At 43.9% G+C, this 19,627-nt stretch overlaps 1 protein-coding gene and 1 long non-coding RNA gene across 3 annotated transcripts in view; one reads left to right on the plus strand and one right to left on the minus strand.

Annotated features, from left to right (window-relative positions):
• The window catches only part of TCF7L1 (transcription factor 7 like 1), a 53,046-nt gene extending 43,571 nt beyond the window's left edge, over positions 1 to 9,475 (plus strand). Inside the window, exons 5-12 of one of the 2 annotated variants that reach the window (XM_056569198.1) lie at positions 2,711 to 2,843; positions 2,940 to 3,042; positions 3,143 to 3,226; positions 3,324 to 3,467; positions 4,277 to 4,436; positions 4,548 to 4,655; positions 4,979 to 5,045; positions 7,872 to 9,475. In XM_056569198.1, the coding sequence (XP_056425173.1) occupies positions 2,711 to 2,843; positions 2,940 to 3,042; positions 3,143 to 3,226; positions 3,324 to 3,467; positions 4,277 to 4,436; positions 4,548 to 4,655; positions 4,979 to 5,045; positions 7,872 to 8,278 (1,206 nt within the window). In that variant the 3' untranslated portion in view covers positions 8,279 to 9,475. The remainder of the gene's footprint in view (positions 1 to 2,710; positions 2,844 to 2,939; positions 3,043 to 3,142; positions 3,227 to 3,323; positions 3,468 to 4,276; positions 4,437 to 4,547; positions 4,656 to 4,978; positions 5,046 to 7,871) is intronic. The other variant, XM_056569199.1, reaches the window with a different exon arrangement.
• A 5,948-nt stretch (positions 9,476 to 15,423) lies between these two features.
• LOC130368028 (uncharacterized) overlaps positions 15,424 to 19,627 on the minus strand; it is a 79,683-nt gene continuing 75,479 nt past the window's right edge. Inside the window, exon 3 of the long non-coding RNA XR_008892258.1 lies at positions 15,424 to 15,509. This is a non-coding gene — a long non-coding RNA (uncharacterized LOC130368028). The remainder of the gene's footprint in view (positions 15,510 to 19,627) is intronic.

Here is a 19,627-nt window from a genome sequence, read left to right on the forward strand (position 1 = left end):
ACCGGCTACTAGGGGTCTCCCTCCTAGTGGCCAGCTGCAGCCTGGCATGACGTCACGCTTCAATTCGGACCGATCACTGCCGGGCATCGGTCAGAATTCAGTCAGGCTGCGCTCGCTCCCTGACTGTCAATCAGACAGGCAGGAGGGAGCGCTTTGAATGAAGAGGATGCGCGCAGGCTCCCTGGCCTCGCACGCCGGCTCCCGGAGAGGCAAAATTTCATGCGCAGCAGCTGCGGTAGGACAGTTATGCACTTTATTATCTTGCGAGGTGGGCGGAGTAGGGGGTGTTGCGGGGCTCGGGAGCGGGATGTGCATGGCGATCAGATACGGTTTTCAGCTATACAGTATGCCTCCAGTTGTTTCCCCACTACAACTCCCAGCATGCCCTTACAGCCAATAGATGTCAGGGCAAGCTGGGAGTTGTAGTGGTGAAACAGCTGGAGGTACTGTATAGCTGAACTATACAGTACCTCCCAGCAGGCATCAGTGACGTCGTGCCTGCTGGGGAAGTCTGCCTGGTAGTGAGCACACAAAATGATGCAGACAAAAGGCATTTTTAATATGTTAAAAAAAATAAAAAAAATAAAAAAAAAGAGGATGGTGGGATCTACCCTTTTAAATATCCTAATCCTCATTTAAATAAGAAATTAATGTTTGCCATTTCCATGTTTAAAGTAATCCAGTGAAGATTTATGGCCTTTACTTACACAGCATATAGCACCACCTTGTGTTCAAAGTGTATAGCAATGTACACGTCCACCTACTGAGCCGATTTCTGGTGGACATGCATGCTCAGTCAATAGCAATGGCTTTTTGGAAGGAATAAAGTTTAGTACCTTGCCAGTAGACTTCTCATAGAGGGGAATTAAGACTGTATTGTCAGCTGCCAGAGGCAGAAGGAGACTATTTCTGTCCTCAGCCCACCCCGAGCAGCGCCAAGGGGGACACATTTAAAGCATGATACTGTTAAAAAATTATAAATATTTTTTTTTTATATGCTGAAACCAGCTATTAAGTCTTCCAGGACTCCTGGTATGGGAATGATTCATGGGATAACCCCTTAAAATTTTGATTTTATACCTAATGCAGATGAGGAAAGTATTTTAATTATAGTTAAGCCACAGTGTTGGATATAAATCATTTGTCAGAAAATGATGGATTATTGTGAAGCAAGTGGCGGGGTGATGTATAATGGAAGTGTAGTATGTACACTGACTTGTATACACTGACAGAACACACATGTATATTCATGCTCAGTCTTGCTGCACACCATGCACACACATACACGCATGCATGCATAGCTTTACACGCTCGCTCGTGCTTGCATCTGTGTGTATAAAATGTGTTTCTCGTCACACATGAGGCCCCTTTTGTTCCTCCTTTGTATACTTGTATTAGCACCTGGATTCCTGTCTATTCTTTAAGCATTAAGTCTTTCAGCAGAGAACTGAGCTGCTACTTAATGTAGGAGAGGGGGTAGAAGAATGGTTTTAAGGGTGAGGCCCGACCTGCTCAGTGTCTGCCTCCCAATTACTAAGTGAACCTTAATGGGGCTCCGCTAAGGGGGCAAAAGTCCTGCAGATGGAGTAGATTACATGTGTGTGTTTACAGGCGTGTTTTACCCATTCCTTGTACTAGTTTTCACCTGTAAAGTGGGGACTGTGCCAATAATCCCATCCCTCCCCCCCTACCATTGTGTTTGGGGTAGATGGGCAAAGATTGATGCTCTTCTAGATTTCCTACAGCACTAAATGGCTATTCTAGTTAGCCAGGCATAATAAAGTCCTTGCTTACGCTCACACCACTGCATGGCTTGGCTAAAGCGCCATTCTGGACTATAGGAAAACTCCTTTTTAACCCCTTCAGGATGCAAAAAAATTTTATTTTCTTCAGTCACATTCCGAGAGAGATTCCCCCCCCCCCTCCCCCCAAATCAATGTTTGCTGCATGAGGGCTTGTTTTTTGTGGGACGACGTATTATATAATATGCATATCTGCTATTAGCAATGAGTCGGATAATATATACTTTTTTTTATTTTTTTTTTTGTCTAAAAATGTATGTATTTAATTTTTATTTTTTTTTTACTTTTTCCTGACGGAGAATTTTTTTTAAAGTTCCCACATTCTGAAACCCATAACGTCATAACTTTTATCATTTTTTTTATTAAACTTTCAGTGGGACCATTTTTGCATACACGTACTTTGTTGAACCACTAAAATGCCACGGCCTATATTGACTAGGGCATCTTGGGGGCTAAAAGACTGCTGTAGCAGAGTGCCAGCTGCTGATGCTGATCCCGCACCATATAGATGCCAGCACTTTATAAAAACTGTGCAGGGATGGGAAAGACTAGCTGTAGACTTATTAGTTTTCACAGTTGACCTGCAGCAATGCATATGAATATACAAAAAGTATGGATAGATAGATAATGGCTTTGTGAGCTAGCCGAAACGTCACATCACATTATGTGAATAAAGACGCCCACTTTTTTTCCACTTTTTATTGGAGCTGCCGCTGTTTTTGTTTGCTGTGTACTTGGAAAGTCCGAAGCCAGGACCTTGTTACAGTGGGCACCCGTGCATCTACTACAGGAGTGCTGCTCTTCTTGGAGGATGGATCGATTTAGATTTGAGAAATTGTACCCTATAGTCGTTTATTCTATAGACCCTACTGTGTTAAATTAAAACATTTTCTTCTTTTCCTCTTTAGTCAAACAAGGTGCCAGTTGTCCAGCACCCTCATCACATGCACCCTCTAACACCCCTCATCACCTACAGCAACGATCGCTTCTCACCAGGAACCCCTCCTGGACACTTGTCTCCTGAAATAGATCCAAAGACCGGTAAGACAGGGACACTTATCAGTGGATCAGAATTAGTGGATCATTTTTTTCTTTTTTTTTGGTGTAGCATAACCCACTGAGCTGTCTTGTTTACAGGAATCCCGCGTCCACCTCACCCGTCGGAGCTTTCTCCTTACTACCCGCTGTCCCCTGGAGCTGTAGGACAGATCCCTCATCCCTTGGGCTGGCTGGTTCCACAGTAAGTGTTTTATCTGTCATAGTTATTACTTCTACACTATCTGACTTTTTGTATGGTGTTCCTGTTGTTTAGTTTGTTTCATAGTAGTTATTTGTCTCAGGCAGGGTCAACCCATGTATTCAATCCCTCCTGGTGGATTCAGGCACCCATATCCGGCACTGGCAATGAACGCCTCAATGTCCAGGTATGTAATCGGTTATATCATATGCGTCTACTTTAAAAAAAAAAATATATATTTTTATTTTTCTTTACATTTTTGTATTTATTTATTTTTTGTCCAGCTTGGTTTCCAGTCGTTTCTCTCCCCACATGGTGCCCCCACCTCACCACGGCTTACATACCTCAGGGATCCCTCACCCTGCCATTGTCTCCCCAGTTGTAAAGCAGGAACCGTCCTCTGGAAACCACAGTCCCAATCTCAACACGTAAGTGCTTTCAGTCTGAGGAGAGGTCCTGTGTGCACGTTTTCACCATATAGATCTATTGCATTCTGCAGTCTGGTCCCATGTGGATTGAAGCTGCCGTTTTCTTTGCAGACTGTAACCTTTCACATGATTGAAGTACTGGCATATTTATTAATTTAAGCCTCAAGTAAACTGCTGTAGATCCCCTTTGTTGGGATGGTCCCCAAATGATGTCTGTGTCCTGCTGCCGGGATCGGTTGAGATTTGTACAGGAACCTGACATTTAGTGATCAGTTCTACTGCACCTACACAGGGCAAATGAATTAAATGGCACTCATTTAAATCAGTGGATTGTCTGCGTAATGCAAGGACATTCCAGGTCCTCCAGGACAAGAGACAACATAGCTATTCATTTCTGCAAGCAGATGAGGATCCTGAAATGGGGGACCCTCATCTTTCATAAGGTATTTTAAAATGGGTAACCCAGACAACCATCCAAATTTTAGCGAGATTTCTGGTCCCCGATCAACCGATGCATTAAACCGTCAGTGTTACTACAGCACAGATGCTTTTTCGCGTGATGTTACTACTGTTAACGTATCAAAGGGTTATCTGACCCCAAAAACAAGTTTTAGTGTAAAAATCTTAAATATAACTTTTTAAAGGGGTTGTCCCACCAATAACTCAAACACTGTAGGGGATATCGGCGTGGTCTTTTAACATTGTGTGCAATTTTGAGCGCGCACTTAAGTAAACAGCTACTAGAAATAAGTTGGTATACAGTGATGGATCATGCATGTGTTAAGTTGTTTGCCCTCCTGCCCCTTTAGGAAATCCGGCGGTCAAGTTAAGAAAGAAGAGGAGAGGAAGCCGCATATTAAAAAGCCGCTGAATGCCTTTATGCTGTACATGAAAGAGATGAGAGCCAAGGTTGTAGCAGAGTGCACCCTGAAGGAGAGCGCAGCCATCAATCAGATCCTCGGCCGTCGGGTAAGTCCTAGCTTCTCACAGGTGTATGGATGCCTGTTATGGTAGGCAAGGCAAAATCTGACACTTTTTTTTTTTTTTTATTAATTTTTTTTCTCCTCCCCTCCCCCACAGTGGCACTCTTTATCGCGGGAAGAACAGGCCAAGTACTATGAGCTAGCCAGGAAAGAGAGGCAGCTTCACTCCCAGCTCTACCCAACATGGTCGGCTAGAGATAACTATGTAAGTATGCCCTCTTATCTCAACGCTATTGCAAGATTTGATGGGGATTGTAGGACTCTATTGGATGGGGCCCATGTAGGCATCCAGTTAGTCACATCTGTATGTTATAGGCTTAGGTTGTAGACCTAGTTTCAGTGACATTGGGGAAGATTTCTCAAGATCTGTGCAGAGGAAAAGTTGTGGTTGCTATGGGAAATTGGTCCACTTTTCCTCTACACAGCTTTTGCTAAATCTCCCCCATTATGCTGGAACACTTGTGTGCATTTCATTCTGTGTTTTAGGCAGATAGTTATTAATGGACTTATGTATTTACTGCATTAAAGAATGGAAATCTCATGTTCCAGGGCAAGAGAAAGAAGCGGAAGAGGGAAAAGTCCCAGGAATCAGAAGGTAAGGAGGAGTATCTGCTTTCAGCAAATCTGTATCGATAACCAGAATATGATGGCCTTCCTGGGATGTAGTTTGTCAGTATAGGTTTGGTGTACTATAAAGTAGCAGAGACAAGTGGGAGGGGTAAATGACTTGTACCCCATTACCTTTTTAAGTCCACTTTCCATCATATTTTAGGGGTCCAAAATTCTATGCAGATTAATTTCTCAGTTGGTGTTTTATAGTAGTTAAAGCATTTGTGTCATTTAACGTTTCAATCAAACATGTAAAAAGTTGTTGATGGTATCCGGTCTTATTCCTGAGACCAGCTGCGATCATAAGGTATTAGCCGGTAGAGCTGGCAGCATTTCGCTCAACTCACCGGACGGAAGATCCGTACATTTCTATGCAGAGAAAAAATGCTTGGATCTCCTGGCTGGCTTGGGAATGGAGCCCAATGCTGCCCACTTCCCTGGTTAAAGGGGTACTTAGCCCCTAGACATCTTATCCCCTATCCAAAGGATAGGGGATAAGATGTCAGATCGCAGGGGTCCCGCTGCTGGGGACCCCCGGGATCTCGGCTGCAGCACCCACCTGTATGGATTCCGGCAACGCTGGAGGCTTCGGATCCCGACCACAATGGCGGAAGAGCGTGAAGTCATGACTCCGCCCAGTGTGATGTCATGCCCCCCCGTGTGACGTCATGCCCCGCTCCCTCAATGCAAGTCTATGGGAGGTCCGTCATGCCTCCTCCCATAGACTTGCATTGAGGGGGCGGGGTGTGACGTCACACTGGGCGGAGTTGTGACGTCACGCTCTTCCGCCATTGTGGTCGTGATCCGAAGCCATACAGGTGGATGCTGCAGCCGAGATCCCGGGGGTCCTGCTGCTGGCGATCTGACATCTTATCCCCTATCCTTTGGATAGGGGATAAGATGTCTAGGGGCGGAGTACCCCTTTAATAAGGGTCTATTCACACGGGGGAATTCTGCCTCAAATTAAAGCCCATAGGGTTCCGCACTCCCATTCACTCTTCTGAATTTCCACTTGTGGAATTCCGCAAGTGAAAATTCAGAAGTGTGAATGGGAGTGCAGAATCCAATAGAAGGCTATGGGCTTTAATTTGAGGCGGAATTCCACAAGTGGAAATTCTGCCGTGTGAATGGATGCTAACTCGTGATCAGGAGTGAGACCGTACGATTAACAACTTTTGACATAACTTTAACCAAAGTTTCCTGCATAAGCATAGAACTAAAGGGATATTTAAAACTACTGGGAGGGCCAGAGAGGGAAATCTGTACTCTCCGGCTAGCGATGCCACCTAAAATCTGTAAAGGGGGTTATCCAGCTTTCAAAAATGTATCCCTACCCACAGGTTAGGGCATAAGTGACTGGAGGGGGGTCAGACTGCTGGGGGTCTGAACACCTTGACCAAGCAAGACTTGACATCTTTGTGTCAAAAGTTTTGTAGAATGACAGTAATGCTTTTAAGCTGGAGAGGCCTTTTTGTATTACCATTTGCTCTACTTATACATTTTAGCTCAGTAAATACACGGCGGGGTAATAAGAAGGCTGTCAATGGCCAGGGAGATGAATAGCCTACCATGTTAATGTTATATAGAGTATAGAAACCCTATGCAGGAATGGTCACACTAAAACATGACCTGTTTCTTCATAGGGGTTGCCCTATGTAGCCACTTTAGGTTGAATTGTTAACAACCCAGATACTCATAGATGCAAAAAATATGACAAACAAGACAAGAAGTTCTCCTTTATGTACAAAACTGAAAGCATGGCATTCAATTATGTGTATACAGGATTGGAGAACTGGGAAAATTGGGGGAGATTTATCAAAATCTGTCCAGAGGAAAAAGTTGCCCAACCAATCAGGTCGCTTCTGTGGTAATGGGTAGAGGTCGCTTCTGTGGTAGAGGGGTATGATGCAGGGTAGATGGAATTAACCCCTTGTAGTCAGGACGCCAGGGCGTGGTTTATCCTCAATACCACCCGAAGGTATACCGCTAGATCCAGGGCTAGGCACGGGGGCAATAATGACTCTGACGCCAAGTTACGGACAACTGTAGCTTTAAAAAGTCTATACAGTTCAGCCAGGGCCCACAGAGGTGACCAGTGACTGAGACCTTAAGGGCTTGCTGGGACTTGTAGTAGATGGGGTCAATTTAATGCAGGCCACGCTGACTTGACAAATGATGACTACGACTGACTTGACTGATGGCTTGACTGATGACTGACAATACGGAGACTGGTTACTTGTGGCTGCAGACTGGACTTGAGGCCTCTTATAACTCTGGACATTCTCTAGGACTCGACTTGACCTCAGCAAAGACTTGTAAGGAAAGAGAGAGAGCGAGCTAGCTCCACCCAGGGCTTATATGGGGAGACTAGCAGGGAGCCCATAGGTCACCCCTGGGATCACCTGGTCACTGGTACCTCCTGGGTAATAGTCACATGGGGGAACAGTCTTAAAGTGACAACACATTCTGAACACATTACATGGTATAATACATTAGAAACATATTTACATGGGGGGACAGATGCAAGATGGCTCAGGACACTGTGGGGAGGCTGCCTGACAGGGCAGCAAGGGTAGGGGGTAACAACTCCCGTACTGGGCCACCACACTTCTTTCATTTTTCAGAGGCCTTTTAAAAAATGAAAGAAGTGATCTGATTGGTTGCTATGGGCAACTCAGCAACTTTTCCTCTGGACAGGTTTTGATAAATCTCCCCCAATGTGCTTAGAGTTGACTATATGCATTTTTCTTTGTAGCCTTCAATTGATGTTCTGACTTCCAAATGTCTAAGCGGTCTCTTTTCTCCTTTGCAGCATGTAAACCTAAGAAGGTGTGTGTCCAGCATCTCCCTTCAGAGAAGAGCTGTGACAGCCCGGCCTCATCCCATGGCAGTATGTTGGACTCGCCAGCAACACCCTCAGCCGCCCTCGCGTCTCCTGCAGCTCCTGCTGCTACACATTCTGAGCAAGCTCAGCCGCTGTCCCTCACCACCAAACCGGAAGCAAGAGCACATTTATCTCTCAGCCACTCCGCAGCCTTCCTGGCCTCCAAGTCTCCTCCGTCCTCCAGTCTGTCCGGGCACCTGTCATCCCCTGTCGGATCGCCGTTACTCTCACGTCCCATCCCACTCACATCCTCCATGTTGTCTCCATCCGGTGTCTTCCAGTTACCCCTATTGCAGTCACAGCCCCTCTCTTTGGTGACCAAATCCAGTGACTGACATGAGAAAATCCTATGGCTGGGATCATTTCACGTAAAGGACATGACAGGAGTTGTACTCTGCAGATCTGCACATACTCTGCTCTGCACTAGTATATGTATACTGCTTTGCAGATATGGATATTGCTCTGCACTGATTTGGTGTGTGTACATATATATAACGCTCTGCCAGTGGGGACCACTTTCATCCTGCTCTGCGATTCTACTCTTCAGGCATGGACAATGCTGTGTTGGATATGGACACCACTGAGTAATGGTGCAGATATTTCATGACATTGGCCATAGAGGGCCTGCATCACTTGACAAGTGACTCATGTGGTGCGGTGAGCAGGAGCGCCACGGGCTACTTAAGGAACACTTAATCAGTTCGGTGGGGACACCCAGCTTGCCCGTGCTCTGCATCATGCAGGTGGATTACAGATTGTACCTCCCTTCCAGCACGCAGCCACTTAGCACATTGGGCCACAAGTACTCGAACCGCATACATTATTGGTCAATATTTGACCTCGCGATTTTTACGCTTAACTCTGCGGAACGTATGGAATTTTTTTTCTTTGAAGTAAAAGTGGAAATAATAGGAAATCCATGTATATTGTACATACATATGTGCCCGGGTAGGGAAGACAAAACAGGTGTGTGCATTTTACCTTTTGTGGGAGGGTTTCCATTTCGTATGTCCTAAGGAAAAGTTAGGAGGAACAAACAAAGTCTTGGTCCTTTTTTAAATGCTGGTCTGGGGGCAGCAAGCTTTTTTTTTTTATTTTTTTTTTTTTTTTTAATTATATAATATTTTTATTTTTTACCTATCTGGCATTCCCTGGGTTACTATCACCTATATATGTATTTTCTCTCTCCCACTTACTCTGAGGATTTTGTGTGTTTTTTATTTTTATTTTCCTTTCCACCTTTTCTCCATTCCAGTCTTCTATACAGTTTTATGTATTCTTGTTTTTTTCGTTTTTTTTTTTTTTTTTATGCAAAAGAAAATTCTTGAAAAATGTGACTTTTTGTAACAAAATAGAAAATATATTGTGTTTTAAAATATATGGGTTTGTACTTGTGTTTTTGGTACAGTGTGCAGAGGAGAAGGCTGTGAGTGGTTAAACCAATGTAGGGTGGGGCCCAGTACAGCTACATGACAAAGACCTGTGTTAAATGGAGACAATTGAAGCCAAATAAAGCACATGAGATGACTATGGATCCTTAGTGTTTGCACTATTGTGTGATGAAACAAACACGCATAATACATCTGTAATATAAAGTACAAAAAGAGTCCTGGTTGCCCAGTAGCCAACACGCTAAAAACATTCATTTTTTGTTTTAGACTGCCTTTAAATGGGAGAAATGCAGCCCCTCTTAAAGGTAATGTCAGCAGCAATTTGCATTCCAAACTGCTGACACTGTTAGGCTATTTTCAAACCTCGTAATTTTGCACAGAAATTCCGCTGCAGCAGGATCCCCTTGACTTCAACAGGCTTCTGCTACGCTGTGCACATGGAGAGATGTTTCCGGCACAGAAATTCCTAATTTAACATGTCACCATTTTTCTCATTAAATATATTTCCAAAAGTGCTATTGACATAAAATTTTCACCAACAAGCCAATGGGTCAAAATCCAACCGAAGCAGTCTTCAAATCTTGAAGGTTCCATGGGCCACTTCTATGAATCATGATCTTCAGTTCTTTCCATAGATTTTCAATGGAATTTAAGTTGATGATGGGCTGGGCCATACTATTCATTCTTTTAGGTGATGGGCTGGGCCATGCTATTATTTCTTTGAAACCCTTGAGGGTCTATTCACACAGCAGAATCTCTGCACCAATTCCGCTTCCACATTCATTTGTGTGGTTTCTGGCTTGTGCACACCATGATGTTCCCACCTCCAAACTTCATAGTTGGTATGGAGTTTTAGGCCGGATTCACACGGTAGAATTTCTGAGCTGAAATCTGCATGAAAATTCTGTTTGAATTTATAGCCTATTCATTTCAATGGAATTTCTGCAGCTATAATTCTGCAGCAGAAATTCTGCTGTATGAATGGGACAGTGAAATCCCATTGATGTGTATTGGCTATAAATTTATGCCGAATTTTCATGCAGAACTCAGCGCAGAAATTCTGCCGTTTGAATCCGGCCTTAAGGATGATGTGCAGGGCCATTCTTCCTCCAAAATGGTGTGTATTATGGCATACAACCAGTTCCCTTTTTGCTTCTATCTGACCACGCTATAGTCTCCCAGTATTTCACTGGTTTTTCCAAATGTTGTGAAGATAACTTTACTTGCGCTTCAACATGCATTTGATTCAGCAATAGAATCTTGTGTTCTGAGCATGGATACAGGCCATGGCGGCGGATATTACTGATAGTTTAGAGCTGTTGTCTTAGCTTTCCATGCCTTTTTGCACCTCCCTGTCTGTGTTAAATACTTTTTCCCTATGTCATTTAACATTATTATACATAACTTAATTTCTGAGCTTATTTGTTTTGGTTTATTTGTATATACAGTGGTCCCTCAACATACAATGGTAATCCGTTCCAAATGGACCATCGTTTGTTGAAACCATCGTATGTTGAGGGATCCGTGCAATGTAAAGTATAGGACCGTGGTCTACAACCTTAGGACCTCCAGATGTTGCAAAACTACAACACCCAGCATGCCCGGACAGCCAACGGCTGTCCGGGCATGCTGGGAGTTGTAGTTTTGCAACACCTGGAGGTCCGCAGGTTGAAGACCACTGTATTGGAGGTTATACTCGCGTGTCCCCGCCGCTCCGGACCATTACCGCTGCCCTGGATGTCGCCTTGCATTGCTGTCACCGCATCCCCGACGCTCTGGCAAGGCCTCTGCTTCCCCGGCATCCTCGCTCTCCATCGCCGCCATCACGTCGCTACGCACGCCGCTCCTATTGGATGACGGGACGGCGTGCGCAGTGACGTGATGACGACTGTGGAGAGCACCGACGATGCAGTGGATCCTGAAGAGGACACGCCGGAGCCCCGAGGACAGGTAAGTGATCGTCAGCGGACCACACGGGGCACCGTAAACGGCCTGCGCTGCCGGATAGCCGTTTATGCGATGGCCCAAACATACAAAAGCATCGTATGTTGATGCTGCCTTCAACATGCGATGGCCTCTGAGAGGCCATCGTATGTTGAAATGATCGTATGTCGGGGCCATCGTAGGTCGGGCGTCACTGTATAAGGATTACTTGGGTTGTTACCAACATCTGGTAAAGCTTTAATGTCAATGACACCTAAAATATAATTAGTGAGAAAAATGGCAACTTGTTCAATACTTATTTCACCCACTATCTACAGTAAGCGTCTTCAAACCCAAAACTAATGGATCTGGAAGTGGAACAACTTTACAAGACTACGTGAAACAATGGCTGTGTTGGAGAAAGCTAGAATGTGACTCCAATTTCAGATTTCTCCGGTGAATAGGAACACTTGGAAAGTAGAATGACTCTTACAAGATGGGTCAAGGCCCAGCTGGATTTGAGTTTGGTGAATCTTGCTGTGGATTTGCTCAACTATAACGAGGACCTCCTCTTACTCTTCAGCTGAATCACAATGGTGACCTATGTTTGGTTCAGTCAAACTGCAGGAAGTCAGGATGTTGCAGATGTAATAAAGACCTTTAAAATGTGTCTGCATCATTATGTCTGCCTGAAAGCATCCAGTGCAATTGCTTTTTTGTTAGTCCTACAGCAGGGCTGTATTCGATGTCATGGACCGGTGCCTAGGGCAGCAGTGTTGAAGGGGGGCAGCACTTCAGTGAGTTTAAAAAAAAAAAAAAAAATTTTGGGTGTAGCTGTAGCCACCATGCTGTGGCCTGGAGAAGAAAAAAATACCCTCTTTTGGTTGAATCCTCATGGTTAGAACTGCTGTAGATTTGCAGCAACTTTTCTGCACGAAGAAAAAGCTAATCCTTGAGGAATCACCCAGAGCCAATAGCAGTAAATACAGCCGCCCTGTTCCATAGATTTGGGTCTATTCACACGGCAGAATTTCCGCTTGTGGAATTCCGCCTCAAATTAAAGCCCATAGACCTTTATGGGATTCTGCACTCTCATTCACACTTCTGAATTTCTGCTTGCGGAATTCCGCATGCAGAAATTCTGAAGTGTGAATGGGAGTGTGGAATCCCATAGAAGTCTATGGGCTATAATTTGGGGCGGAATTCCACAAGCTGAAATACTGCCGTGTGTAAAGTGATGGTGCAGCATAGCCCTCCCTTTGCATTCAATTCAAACTATTTCCAGCTGCAGGATGGGGTCCTTAGTTCTAGCAGTCAGTGGGGGTCTCAGCATGCTGCCCCCCCCCCCACTACACTTCTAACACTTTACTATCTAACCAATAGATATGGGATAAATGTTTTGGGCTGGACTATCCCTAATTATATGGAGCATATTAAGATGCATTGTACATGCATGTACAACTAAGGCTCTGTTCACATCTACCTTTTTGAGCTTTCATTTGAGGTAAACGAAAGGAGGATGTTTGAACCTACGCTTAGTATGGCTGGGCAATTTAAAGGGGTTATCCAGGAATAGAAAAACAGATAATTTCTTCCAAAAACAGCACCATGCCTGTCCTCAGGATGTGTGCGGTATTACAGCTTGGCTGTATTCACTTCAATGGAACTGAGCAGCAGTCCTACACACAACCTGGGGACAGACGTGGCGCTGTTTTGGGAAGATATCGGTTCTGTTTTTCTCACCTAGGATAACCCCTTTAAGACACGATTAAACATTTTAACCTTGATTATTTTAGCCCATATCCCTATTTACTTGCCACACCTCCTATTTGCTTGCTACACAACTGAATTTTTGTTAATTCTCATCAAGCGAACCTCCCATAGACTTGGCATGTGATTTTGGGCAAAACCGTATGGGTGTAGTATCTGACTATGAAGTTTCCAGGAGACTTAAAGGGGTACTCCGGTGAAAAACAACTTGTTTTAAAATCTGGTGCCAGATATTTGCACTGATTTGTAAATTACTTGTATTATAAAAATCTTAATCCTTCTAGTACGTATCAGCTGCTGTGTATACTAAAGAGGAAATTCTTTTGTGTTTGAATTTCTTTTCTGTCTGACCACAGTGCTCTCTGCTGACACCTCTGTCTATGTCAGGAAGCAAATCCCCATAGCAAACCTCTCCTGCTCTGGACAGTTCCTGACATGGACAGAAGTGTCAGAGAGCACTGTGGTCAGACTGGAAAGAAGTTCAAAAACAAAAGAACTTCCTCTGCAGCATACAGCAGCTAAGTACTGGAAGGATTAATATTTTTTTTTATAGAAGTAATTTGTAAATCTGTTTAACTTCCTGGCACCAGTTGTTAACCACCTGAGTTCCCCTGTAAATGGGCACTGTCATGGGAATGCAAGACAAGCAATACAAATCTATGGAAGGGGGAGCTCCGCCCATTAGCTATGGAAGAACTGCAAATTACAGATTAAGCTTGCAGAGCAGAAATCTGCTAATAAAATTTTTATATATATATATATATATATATATATATATATATATATATATAAATAAAAAAAAACACCATAAACCCTAAAATGACAGGTATGCTTTAAACAGATATCCTGCCGCTGTGATTGGATGTATACTTTAGTTGAAAAATAAAAAAGTAGCACATTGTTTTCCATTGTCGCAGTTACTTGTGGGTTCCCATAAAAAAAAAATAATAATTACTACATGATTGTAGACTTGGATCTCCTACACAGTGGGGAAAAAAGGTATGCCAACACCTACCAGGACACCAGTGGCATATGCTGAGCACATAAGGACCTGTGGACATAGCTAGTATGGTTGCAAAAAGATACATGCCCATCAAATTCAAGGTTAGACTGTAATTTCTCACTAATACAGAATAGAATGTAAAGAGCAAAGCTATGCTCATAAGAGCAAAAGGATCAAGATATTGAAATCCTAAATCTATGTATCAAAAGAGGCATGGACTCAAGGGACAGGGACATAATACTCCCCCTTTATAAAGCATTGGTACGGCCTCACCTGGAATATGCTGTTCAGTTTTGGGCACCTGTCCATAAAAGGGACACTGCGGAGTTGGAAAGGGTGCAGAGACGCGCGACTAAACCAATATGGGGCATGGAACATCTTAGCTATGAGGAGCGATTAAAGGAGTTACAATTGTTTAGTCCTGAGAAGAGACGTTTGAGGGGGGATATGATAAACGTATATAAGTATATTAATGGCCCATACAAAAAATATGGAGAAAAACTGTTCCAGGTTAAACCCCCCCCAAAGGACAAGGGGGCACTCCCTCCGTCTGGAGAAGAAAAAGTTTAGTCTTCTTTACCGTGAGGACTGTGAATTTATGGAACGGTCTACCTCAGGAACTGGTCACAGCAGGAACAATTAACAGCTTTAAAACAGGATTAGATACATTCCTGGAACAAAGTAACATTAATGCTTATGAAGAAATATAAAATCCCATCCCTTCCCCAATATCGCACCACACCCCTACCCCTTAATTCCCTGGTTGAACTTGATGGACATATGTCTTTTTTCGACCGTACTAACTATGTAACTATGTAACTAAGGGAAGGGGTATGGTTGGATGAAGGGAGAGGGATGTGATTTTATATTTCTGCATAAAAATTTGTTATTTTGTTCTAGGAATATATCTAACCCTGTTTTCAAGCTTTCAACTGTTCCTGCTGTGACCAGTTCCTGAGGTTGACTGTTCCATAAATTCACAGTTCTTATGGTAAAGAAGGCAATATGTTGGGAAAAATGTATAACTCCTAAGTGTAGTAAGATTAGTTGTGAACCTAGCATCTGGACTGTTGTGTGAGTTTGGAAATCATAGCAAATTTTATTTTTTTTGTGGGGGGAGGGGGGGGGGGGGCGGCGGCAGCGATGTGTCCCCCACACATCGCGACGGGTGGCCATGGGCTGTGCTAAACTGCAAGACTATGCCATGAGTGGTGTGGTTTCTAAGTGGGCAGAATAAATGTAGCAGTAAATTTAGAATATCCTACAAATGAAAATTGACAGCTCTTCATGTGAACATGACCCAATACTGTACACACTAAAGGACTTATATAAGGGGAGATAACTACCCACTACAAGCACCAATTAGACAACCTTGGCCCTTGTGAAGGGTCTTGTAAACATATGCCAATAGATTTACTGCATACTGTGTGGCCATGCGATTAAATACATGCTGTCAGCTGATCCTCGGCAATTCCATTTCTGTAAAATAAAAATGTCCTTTTATTGTAAATTCATTAAATAGTACAGTAAGTATAAGGCATCATGGTGGCATATCGCATCTTACTGACGCATTTCAACCAACTAGGTGCTCTTAGGCTGCATTCACATCTCGTTTTTGCAATACGGTTCCCGTATCCGGTTTCAGTGTAAAAACCTTATGGAACCGTATTGCAAACCGTATGCCAAACGTAGTATCCGGTTGTGTACGTTTTGCACCATTTACAGTTTTACCAGTGTTTTTTTTCTTGTACACAAAACCGTAGTCTACTTCGGTTTTATGTCCGGGTGAAAAACCGGATACAACCCGTATACGTTTTTTTTTTTTTTTTTTTTTTTTAAATGGTGGTCAATGGGAACCATACAGAACCGAATGTGCGTACGGTTCCATCCAGTTTGCACATGCGCAGTGCACGCCGTAAGTTCTTCCCACAAATAAAACAAAAAGAACTTTAAAGGAGTAGTCCAGTGGTGATTCAGTGGTGAGCAACTTATCCCCTATCCTAAGGATAGGGGATAAGTTGCAGATCGCGGGGGGTCCGACCCCTGGGGCCCCCCGCGATCTCCTGTACGGAGCCCCGACAGCCCGCTGGAAGGGGGCGTGTCGACCTCCGCACGAGGCGGCGGCCGACACGCCCCCTCAATACAACTCTATGGCAGAGCCGAAGCGCTGCCTTCGGCAATCTCCGGCTCTGCCATAGAGATGTATTGAGGGGGCGTGTCGACCGCCGCCTCGTGCGGGGGTCGACACCCGCTATCTCGGCGGAGAGCCGGGGCCCCGTACAGAGAGATCGCAGGGGGCCCCAGCGGTCGGACCCCCCGCGATCTCAAACTTATCCCCTATCCTTAGGATAGGGGATAACTTTTTCACCACTGGACTACCCCTTTAAGTAAGGACAAACATAAAACCGTATCCGTTTTTTTTTCTTCAAAAAACGCATTAAACCGTATGCAACCGGACATCCGTTTTCAAACTGTATACGGTTTAAAACCGTACAGAGGTATATACGGTTGTATACGGTTCGGTACAGTTTTGAGAAATACGTCTTTTTTTTTTTTTTTTTACAAAAAACCTGATACGGGAACTGTATTGCAAAAACGAGATGTGAATGCAGCCTTATTCATAGTCTTAGATCAGCTATATGAATGTTCATTCCCAATCATTTCCCTTTGTAGGGTCTTTATGGGACAGGCTTACACTTATTTTACAATACACCATCAACACCCCTTTTAACATTCTAAAACTTTTTTTTGGGTGTTGGCAGCTTTAAAAAAAAAAAAAAAAAGCAAGTCTGTATAATAGGATGTATGGCCCCCGGCGGATTTTAAGGGTTTAGTTACTGAGGTTCTCCGGTTACAACAATTGATCCATGAGGCCATTGTTTCTAATGCCTAAAAGCATCTTTGACTTATTCACTTTACTTGACTGGCTCTGGAATTTGGGCTATTAGATAATAGTATCAGATTCTATGGTGTTCGTCTCAGAAACTATCACCAGCAAAGCCCCAGAACCTTAGGTAAAGTGTAAGTACAATATTGGAGTTTTACTAAAGCTGTGGTCCTGAACAAGGTACCTCCAGCTGTTGCAAAACTACAATACCCAGCATGCCCGGACAGCCGAAGGCTGTCCGAGCATGCTGGGTGTTGTAGTTTTGCAACAGCTGGAGGCACCCTGTTTGGAAAACACTGGTCTTGTAGCGCCTCCCTACAGTGCAGTGTGGTACTACATGTTTTGTACCTGTGTCAGGATGAGCAGCTCCTTGGCACGCCAGGTGAGGGTTGCCCCGCAAGAAACTTCTGTACCCCTGAAAGTGATTTATAGCAGAGATAACACTTTCAAAAAGTAAGCGCCAGGGTAATGGACCTGGGGTCCCGCTTCTGGCACCCCTTGACAAACAGCTGATTTTTCTTGGGGAAAGTATGGAGAAGGCGTATTTCCGATCCAAAGGATAGGGGATAAGATATTAGATTGCAGGGGTCCCGCCGCTGGGGACCCCCGTGATCTCTGGGCCGGCAGAAGCACTGTCCGGAACACGGAAGCTTGCAGCTTCTGCATTTGTGATGTCACACCACGCCCCCTCCATTCATGCGGGACCCCCGTGATCTATCATCTTATCCCCTATCCATAGGATAGGGGATAAGATGTTTTCAGCGGAGTACCCCTTTAACCCCTTAAGGACCAAGCCTATTTTCACCTTAAGGACCAGAGCATTTTTTGCACATCTGACCACTGTCACTTTAAGCATTAATAACTCTGGGATGCTTTTACTTATGAACTTGATCCCGAGATAGTTTTTTCATGACATACTTTTTCGATAATTGCATAATTTCTTAGTGAAAAATTCCCAAATTTCATGAAAAATTTGAAAATTTTGCATTTCTCTAACTTTGAAGCTCTCTGCTTGTAAGGAAAATAGACCTACCAAATAATTGATATATTGATTCACGTATACAATATTTCTACTTTATATTTGCATCATAAAGTTGACATGTTTTTACTTTTGGAAGACACCAGAGGGCTTCAAAGTTCAGCAGCAATTTTCAAATTTTTCACAAAATTTTCTAAATCTAAATTTTTCAGGGACCAGTTCAGGTTTGTAGTGGATTTGATGGGTCTTCTTATTAGATATACCCCATAAATGACCCCATTATAGAAACTGCACCCCTCAAAGTATTCAAAATGACATTCAGAAAGTTTGTTAACCCTTTAGGTGTTTCACAGGAATAGCAACAAATTGAAGGAGAAAATTCAAAACCTTCATTTTTTACACTCCCATGTTCTTATACCCAGTTTTTGAATTTTTACAAGGGGTAACAGGAGAAAATGCCCCCCAAAATTTGAAAACCAATTTCTCTCGAGTAAGGAAATACCTCATATGTCTATGTAAAGTGTTCTGCGGGTGCACTAGAGGGTTTAGAAGGGAAGGAGCGACAATGACATTTTGGAGAGTGAATTTTGCTGAATGGTATTTGGGGGGGCATGTCGCATTTAGGAAGCCCCATGGTGCCAGAACAGAAAAAACACATGGCATACTATTTTGGAAACTACACCCCTCAAGGCACGTAACAAGTGGTCCAGTGAGCCTTAACACCTCACAGGTGTTTGACAACTTTGCGTTGAAGTTGGACATGAAAATGAAAAATTTGATTTTTAACACTAAAATGATGGTGTTACCCCAATTTTTACTTTTTCACAAGGGGTAATAGGAGAAAATGGATGCCAAAATTTAAAGCCCAATTTCTCCCGATTAAGAACATGCCCCATATGTGGACGTTCAGTGCTCTGCTGGTGCACTACAATGCTCAGAAGATAAGGAGCAAAATTTGGCTTTTTGAAGGAGAACTTTGCTGAAATGGTTTTTGGGGGGCATGTTGCATTTAGCAAGTCCCCAGGGTGCCAGAACAGCAAAAAAAAAAAACACATGGCACGCTATTTGGGAAACTACACCCCTCAAGGAACGTAACTAGGGGTATAGTGAGCCTTAACACCTCACGGGTGTTTGACGACTTTTCATTATAGTTTGACATGAAAATGAAAAATTAGATTTTAAACACTAAAATTCCGGTGTTACCCCAAATTTTTCATTTTAACAAGGTGTAATTGAACAGACACCCCCCCCCCCTCAACATTTGTAGCTCAATTTCTCATGAATAAGTAAATACCTTTATATGTGGACGTAAATTGCTCTGCGAGCGCACTACAGGTCTCAGAAGAGAAGGAGCGCTGTTTGGTTGTAGGAGAGAGAATTAAAGGGGTAGTCCAGTGGTGAAAAACTTATCCCCTATCCTAAGGATAGGGGATAAGTTTGAGATCGCGGGGGTCCGACCGCTGGGGCCCCCTGCGATCTCTCTGTACGGGGCCCCGGCTCTCGGCCCAGATAGCGGGTGTCAACCCCGCACGAAGCGGCGGCCGACACGCCCCCTCAATACATCTCAATGGCAGAGCTGGAGATTGCCGAAGGCAGCGCTTCGGCTCTGCCATAGACTTGTATTGAGGGGGCGTGTCGGCCGCCGCCTCGTGCGGAGGTCGACACGCCCCCTTCCCGCGGGCTGTTGGGGCTCTGTACAGGAGATCGCAGGGGGCCCCAGCGGTCGGACCC

Source organism: Hyla sarda, chromosome 4 (genome assembly GCF_029499605.1).
Source record: "Hyla sarda isolate aHylSar1 chromosome 4, aHylSar1.hap1, whole genome shotgun sequence".
Classification (NCBI taxonomy): domain Eukaryota; kingdom Metazoa; phylum Chordata; class Amphibia; order Anura; family Hylidae; genus Hyla; species Hyla sarda.